This window comes from Chelonoidis abingdonii, chromosome 2, assembly GCF_003597395.2.
Source record: "Chelonoidis abingdonii isolate Lonesome George chromosome 2, CheloAbing_2.0, whole genome shotgun sequence".
In the NCBI taxonomy this organism is placed as follows: Eukaryota; Metazoa; Chordata; order Testudines; family Testudinidae; genus Chelonoidis; species Chelonoidis abingdonii.
The window spans coordinates 166,975,733-166,983,714 of record NC_133770.1 but is presented as its reverse complement, the minus strand read 5'-3'; the positions used below and the strand labels follow the sequence as shown (position 1 = coordinate 166,983,714).

General features: G+C 43.4%; 1 protein-coding gene across 5 annotated transcripts in view; it reads left to right on the top strand.

Annotated features, from left to right (window-relative positions):
- The window catches only part of ZMAT4 (zinc finger matrin-type 4), a 193,951-nt gene that overhangs the window by 86,451 nt on the left and 99,518 nt on the right, over nucleotides 1-7,982 (top strand). For all 5 annotated transcript variants that reach the window (XR_004372901.1, XR_004372904.1, XR_004372902.1 and 2 more), the window contains one exon: nucleotides 6,288-6,377. Coding sequence is in view for 1 of the 5 variants with exons in the window: in XM_032774570.2 (XP_032630461.1) it covers nucleotides 6,288-6,377 (90 nt within the window). In the remaining 4 variants the exon portion in view is untranslated. The remainder of the gene's footprint in view (nucleotides 1-6,287; nucleotides 6,378-7,982) is intronic.

The following is a 7,982-nucleotide window of genomic DNA, read 5'->3' as shown; positions in this document are numbered from 1 at the left end:
GTTGGAACAGGAAGCGGAATGACCCGCACCCTTCCGTCTCCTTCCCACAACCCACAGCGACAAAATGGGACGAGGTGCTCTGTGGGATAGCTGCCCACAATGCACCACTCACAACAGCGCTGGTCGCTGTCAGTGTGGACACACTGCAGCGCTGGCCGTACACAGCTGTACGAGCACAGCTGTAACTACCAGCGCTGCAAAACTGCCAGTGTAGCCATACCCTTAGTTTGGAGTGATCTCCCACAGCATCTTTGTACACAGAACTGACTGAAAGCATGTAACGAGGAGGAAATGGGGCACTTTGTATATATTTATTAGCATCGACAGTACTCACCGCTGTAGTATCTGAATGTCTTCATGCCCCTTTGTTCTCTGAAACATGGTGAAGGGATAGAAACTGTTCAACTGGGCCTCCAAGTTCCATTCAAAACACTTTTGTCCTGAAGAAATTTGTTCTGCTCAGTGGCATTTTAATTTCTTTGCAGAGCACAGTGCAGCAGAGAAGCTGCCAGCCAGTGCCATATCACCACCTCTCTTAACACTTACCCTTTCCAACACCTCCAAGCTGCAGATTTCATGTCTGCAGCTTGGAGGGACCAGCAGGACTGTTTGCAAGCAGGATGTTGTAAATAATCACTTTGCTCTTGACAGGCTGTTAAGGTGATAAATACACATGTAAATGCAGGAAGTACCACAGATAAAGTGGATTGACAAATCTGCTGCACCATCTCCTAGCCCTTACAGTAAATGAGAGGCTTACTAAATACCTGCAAAGGTTTGGGGTAGGTCCTGAGTTCTAGGCTAGCAGCAAAGCTCTGCTGGATAATGTTAGCTGTGAGGGATCTTTATTGATCTAGATTTTGAAGTTACGCCTAGAGCCTATAATCTCCCTTTTTCAGCACGTATAATTCTAAAGATATAATAAAGGTGTTTTAAATAGAGTTGGAGCTTTGGTTGCCTTTTAATGATGATGTTTTGAGATCACTTATTGCACAGCACTTTGTCTCATCTAGAAAAGAACACTTAAAATGATTTATTAAAATCTTGTCTTTTCATCTTTAAAAATAATTTTTCTATACTGCACATAAACTGAGCCAGACAGCAGAGTATAGCTACATACAGCTAGACTGCACAAAGCGTAGAACTAAACAGACTAAAATAGAAAAGCCACATTGTCCTAGTAAGAATACTTTGCACTCACAGCTCTTTCCATGTGATGATGACAAAGTGTTCTAAATAACAAATTTTACAGTGGATATAACAGTCTGTATTAGGGGTTAGGCTGAAACTTCCATGGGGGCAGATTTTCCCACATCTCCTACTGCCAGGTTCTTATACCTTCCTCTCAAGCCTCTGGTGCTGGGCATCGTCAGAGGGAGGGTGCTGAATTACACCCCTACCCCAATATAACGCAACCCGATATAACACGAATTCGGATATAACGCGGTAAAGCAGTGCTGCGGGGGGGCAGGGCTGTGCACTCTGGCTGATCAAAGCAAGTTCGATATAACACGGTAAGATTTTTTGGCTCCCAAGGACAGCGTTATATCGTGGGAGAGGTGTAGCTGGATTTGGGGTCTGATCTAGGCTGGCCGGGTCTGTGTTCCTAACAAGGATTCAAACCTTGCCACTCCCAAGTGAGGCTGGTGAGAATCAATATCCTCGTTTAGAGCAGGGGAGCTGAGGCATTCCCAAGGTCATCCAGGGAGTGTGTGGTACAGCTGTGACAGAACTCAGAATTCTGAGAGTGCAGTCCCAGGTTTTAACCACAGGAACTACCTGGCTGCATCACATCTGTGCAGTGTGACGCTGGCCAAGCCCCTTGGGGTCGGACCGCATGAGGAACAGAGTCCTCTCTATACCCGGTGACTTCAGGCCATTAACTGCTAGGTGCATCCCTGCCCTAGCTGTGAAATGGGGATATTCTCCTCCTGACAGGGGATGTGAGCGTTCATCGATTAATTACTTAACATCTTCAGAGCGTCATAACAACACTGGGCCTGATTTTCTTTTGTTCGTACCACTCTCAGTGCAAAGGGGACTGACAGTGGTTGTGCATTACACTCTCATTCACTGGCAGTGCTCTTTTACACTGCCAGTGCAGTGCAAAGCACCTGTGCTCCACAGTGCAGCTGAGAACAAGGCCCATTCAATGCTATGTACTGCGTCCGAATGCGAAGTATCAGTGTCACGCTCAATACTTCCTTCCCAGTTCGGGCCCAATCCAAAGCCCACTGAAATCATTGACAGCCTTTGCACTGACTTTACTGAGCACTGGAGCAGGCCCCAGGTGTCCAGTTATGCAGATCTCTAGTGAGTGAAACACAAAGAAAAGTTCGTATGCTATTGCTACAAGTTCAAGGAAGAAACTCGGTGGGACCAGTGACATATGGGACTGACTTGCTCAGCTCAATCCTTTAAAATTCAAGTGGATTAACTCTGTCATTTTTAAATTGCTTAATCACGTGTCTTGACTTTTAATCTTTGATAGTACAGGCATTTGAATTTTCCTCTATTTATCTCTAACCACACTGGTTTTAGACAGATTTGAGGTCTGTCAGGGAAAATCCATTTTCTGAAGCCTTATAAGAGGAGGAGGTGGGGAAAGATATGTGACACTATTTATCTGCACTGATTTGTTCCATCTTTTTATTTGTTTGTTTTGATTTATTGTATGATCCTGCTTAAAATGCACAGTCACATTTACGCATACAAATTTAGCTCCACGTTCGCACTATGGAAAAACTGTTCCGCCACTCTTTAATGGTAATTAAATTTTTTAAAATTGCAAATCTGTGATCTGAAATTATAATATAGTGGTGCAATTGTTCTGCAGGGCACTCAAAAATGGAGATTCAGAACAAACCTGTTTGCATAATAATAGCTGCTGTGCATGTCTGGATTTTGTCTGTGTGTCTGTTAGCTGCAGATTTCTTCCCTTAGATCTACAGGAAGACAAGGAGTCTGATTCTGATTAAGCTATGCCCTAAAAATTTGTCTGCAGCAATTTAGGGCTCTTGCTGTGGAAGCTTTAATCCTTCTTTATATATTAAAAATCACAGGGTTTTTACTCATATGAGGAGTACATTTCATTTTCCCTTTTCAGCTGTCCAGAACACAGTGTGGAACTAGCATTTACCAGCTCCCTCCTATGAGGTTGGAAAAAGAATTATCCCACCTAGGCACCTCCAAACGTTTCTGTCCCTTCTGCACAAAAACAAGCCCTCTGAAAACTTTGCTGCTGCACAAATAATTTGGGAATGCCGGGTGCCTGCTCAGCAGATCCTGCTGGGGTGGACCGACGTTCCTTGCTCTGGGTTAACACAGGATTTCAAGGAGACGCATATCTGATGTATGACTTTGCCAGAAGAACTTGATAATGTAGGAGATTTATTAAAGCGTTACACAAAGTGTGTTCTCTGTCACAAATTAGACGGCTCTTCTGCATCCCTGCTGTAGAGTCTCTCTCTTTGAAGGCCTTGGGGTTCTGTCAGACATAAAAATAAATGTGGGAAGGAGTCTTGTCTCTAGCAGAATTGGGAGCGCTAAGGGGCAAGGGGCTTAATTAACCAAGAAGGAGGTTGGTACTGGCCACTCCTAGAAGCATGAAACAAATACGGTTTGAATCACAGTAATGACTTTGCTTAAAATGCAGAATTGTTAATGCAAGAAATAGCATGAAACTGACCCTTAATGCAATTTCAAGTAATTGTTATTTCCAGTTTTCTTTTTGCCTCAATGTCACTTTTCTTGTAACTGAAACTGAAATAACCAGGTCTGGAGTTTAACTGCTCTCAGTGTTGTTTATCTTCAGCCATTAAAAACTGGAAAATTTATATTGCTAAATACTTGCCATCAGAGGATTTTGTTTAATTATTTTGTATATATGACACAATGTTGATGCTACTCTCTGTCTTCCTGAGCTAACCTAAGACTGTTGGTAGAGATACTGTCGCTTACAGATAGCCCCCCAACCTGAAGCAAATACTCACCAGCAACCACATACACCACAACAAAAACACCAACCCAGAACCTGTCCTTGCAACAAAGCCCATTGCCAACTCGGTCCACATATCTATTCAAGGGACGCCAGGGGACCTAATCACATCAGCCACACCATCAGGGGCTTGTTCACCTGCACATCTACCAATGTGACATATGCCATCATGTGCCAGCAATGCCCCTCTGCCATGTACATTGGCCAAACAGGACAGTCTCTACTCAAAAGAATAAATAGACACAAATCAAACATCAAGAATTATAACATGCAAAAACCAGTCGGAGAACACTTCAGCCTCCCTGGTCACTCAATTACAGACCTAAAAGTTGCAGAAAAACTTGAAAAACAGACACCAACGAGAAACTGCAGAACTGGAATCAATTTGCAAACTGGACAGCATTAAATTAGGCTTGAATAAAGAATGGGAGTGGATGGGTCATTACACACAGTAAAAACTATATCCCCATGCTAATTTTTCCCGCTATTGTTACTCACACCTTCTTGTCAACTGTTGGAAATGGGCCATCCTGATTATCACTACAAAAGTTTTTTTTCTCCTGCTGATAATAGCCCACCTTAATGGATTACTGTCGTTATAGTTGGTATGACAACACCCATTTTTTCATGTTCTTTGTGTCTATATGTCTTCCTACTGTATTTTCCACTACATGCATCTGATGAAGTGGGTTTTAGCCCACAAAAGCTTATGCTCACATAAATTTGTTAGTCTCTAAGATGCCACAAGCACTCTTCATTCTTTTTGCTGATACAGACTAACACGGCTGCTACTCTGAAACCTGTCACAGTGACTAATCATTATTATTTCTCTCTCTCTCTAATCATCTGATCTTTGCCATGGGGCTATTATCGTAGTATTTAGGCACCCTGTCACCTCTGGTCTGTGTCTTAGATGGTCAGCATGTTGGTTTCCTGGTGCCACTGGTATGTGTACTGTATTGTTCACTTGCATTTGACTGACCTGAAGTCCAAGCAGGTCCTTCACCCTTCAACATTCATCCTGATTTCTCATTCTATTTCCTGCCTGAGAGCATGAAGCACTGGTAGTGCCAGGGCTGGCTCCAGGCACCAGTGCAGCAAGCTGGTGCTTGGGGCGGCCAAGGGGAAGGGGCGGCGCATCTGGCTCTTTGGCAGCGGTTGCTGCTATGTTTATGCACATATTGATTGATTGCTGGCTAGACTCTTTGGGAAAGTTACTGAGCAAGCAGAGCAACTGTCCTAAATATTCTTGGGGGAAGGAAAACAGCCCCCAAGTTGCTAACCTGGGAAGAGTTCTTTCCTTGATAGTATATTTTGTTGTGGAGCAATTAGTGCCCCACATGGAACCTGGGCCTGTGGGTGATGGGCATCTTTCTTCTTTAAGTCCACAGATCTTTTATTCCCACTTCCTGAGAGATTGATGGCTGTTATCAAACAAAACAGAGCATTAGCATTTGGGAGCAGAATATTTGTTTGGGGCAGGGGGTGGGAGAGTTGTTTTTTAACAACTATGGAACTAACTTGGGTCTTTTCCCTGCCAGTGGAGCTTAGTTCAAGGAACAATCAACTTCCCATATTTTCAGAGTATTGGGCAAGGTTTATCTGAGACTACCACTAAAAAAAGAAGAGGAGGAGAATCAGGATTTCTATGCCAGCTCAGACCAAGGTCCATCTAGTCCAGTATGCTGTTTCTGGCAGCGGACACCATCGGATGCTTCAGAGGAAGGCATGAAAGCTCTATAATGCACAATTATTTGATAATTTGCCCATAGGGGAAGTTTTGTCCTAACCCTATGCAGTTATTGATTTACTTATTTCCTGGAGCATTAGGTTTTATATCCCTTATACATTTTTATCCTCTCTTAAGTACAGCAATTGTGGAAGTTCCAGTTGTTCATATAAATGTCGAATCCTTTGTTATTAAATCTTTCCTGGGCTGGAAATCTTTCTTTGTCTCTAATAATTTGTGTTGCCATTCTCTGAACCTTTTCCATTTCTGCTCGATCTTCATGGAGCTGGGCAACCAGGACTGAAGGCAGCATTCATTTATCTCTATAGCTGATTGCTTTACAATATCTCCAGGATTGCACTCTGTTCCACAGTCATGGTGGAAGCTCTGTGAAATGTTCTCTGAATGTAGGAGTTACTCACTAAGGGTTTCCCCCTCTCGCATCTCAGGATTGATATTTATCAAGGGGGCTGATAAATCTCATTCAAGTTTTGGTTCTCTCTGCTGTCCAGTAAGAATGTTTTGCTTGTTGCCTCACCAGTTTTTGCTCTTCCTTCACAGAGTCGGAAACATGCGAGCAAAGTGAGACTTTACTACATGCTACATCCCATAGACGGAGGCTGCCCAGCCAAGAAGCTTCGATCAGAAAACGTGAGTATGTTTCAGAGCCCTATTCTGCGCTGCTTTGTGAGTCTGTGACCCTGTGCAAAGGCATGTATCACCTGTGAAAGCATCAGATAATCACATACCCAGAGGTACCAGTTGGGGTAGCTGAAATGCTAAGTTACTGAAAACAGTTTTCCATAAATGATACAGAAAATATGACATGCGTCAGCAGCAGTAATTGAATTTTTAGTTTTTACTTGTCTTTGTTGTAGAAAAGACAGAAAAAAAGGTAGTCTCATGACACAAATCTAGTAGGCATTCAGTCCATTTAGAGCCAGACCTAAGACATTTAGTTTGTTCCTATTGGAATCCAGGACCCGTCCGCTGCTAAAGGACCTCCCCACAGGGTCTGGGAACTAAATGATTCTGGGGGACAATTAATGAGATAACAGGGACAGGAGAGAGATCAAAGAGTCAACGAGGGGAACATTTAGTCTGTTGGCTGGTAAACTGCAGTGGAAATGACTGAAAGGCTAATGACTACGTGGATGATTGCACTTTCAGTCCAGTTCCCTTTGAATTTGAGGTAGTAAAAACTGCTCTTTAATTGTGATGGTTAAAGTTCTGTAACTGTTCCACTGGAAGTCTGGATTGAAGTCATTTCAGGTTCCATACATTCAGATGATATTTGTGCACAACTTTCTTACCCCATGGTAGAAAACATCAGGGAGAGAACCAGTGACAGCAGAGGGAAGCACTGTGTTAGAGAGGCAGCTAGAGAGCGATTCATGGGGGAAAGTAACTAGTCAAAGGAAAATGAGGAAGGAAGAAATATACGTCAGTGAGCAATTTCCATTCTAGTGTGTCCTGTTACCCTGATTCCACTCTTCTTTACGGCCTTTGAATGTATCAACTTCAATTTCTTGGCAATTCTCTGTGTACTTGGCTGTGACAGCTGCTCTCTTTGCCTATCTCAAGATCCTTTTACTTGGGTCCATTTTGTATTGATATCTCTCTCTTCCTAGTTTAGATCACTGGGCACGAACAGTTCAGTGTGGGAGATTTAATATTCATGGGAGCTGGGCAGCAGAAGCCATGGTCATCACACTAAAAATATTTCTTACTGTGAAACAATCTGCTCTTCAGATCTGGGTCTTGTTCAAAGCTTCTTCCTGGGGTCTCTCACTTCATCCCTTGGTGCCTCCAACCTCTTTTCTAATTCCATCCAACCCTTCCCTGCACATTGCTCAGCATCCAGACACTCACCCTTTTTGCTTTTGGAGCCCATTTGACTTCCTGTTTTCTCCTGCTAATAAGAAACCAGCCTGAGTTTGCTCTGACAGCTCTGTGCCTGCCCTTCATCTACACAGGGCCATCCTTAGGATTTATGGGGCCCTAAGCAGTATTATTAAACTGGTGCCCCTATGCCGGATGGCAGCCCAAGCTCACAGCCTGGTGGAGGAGGGGGAGGAGGGACAAGATAGCAAAGGATAATGAGATGCCCGGCCTGCCTCATGGTGGTGGAGAGTCACAGTTCCCGGCAGAGACTCCCATACCCTTTCCCTCATGCAGAATGGACATGAAGAAAGTACCTAATTAAAAACACTAAAATTTGGGAATAAAAAATGTCAGTCACAGGTTTTTTGATAT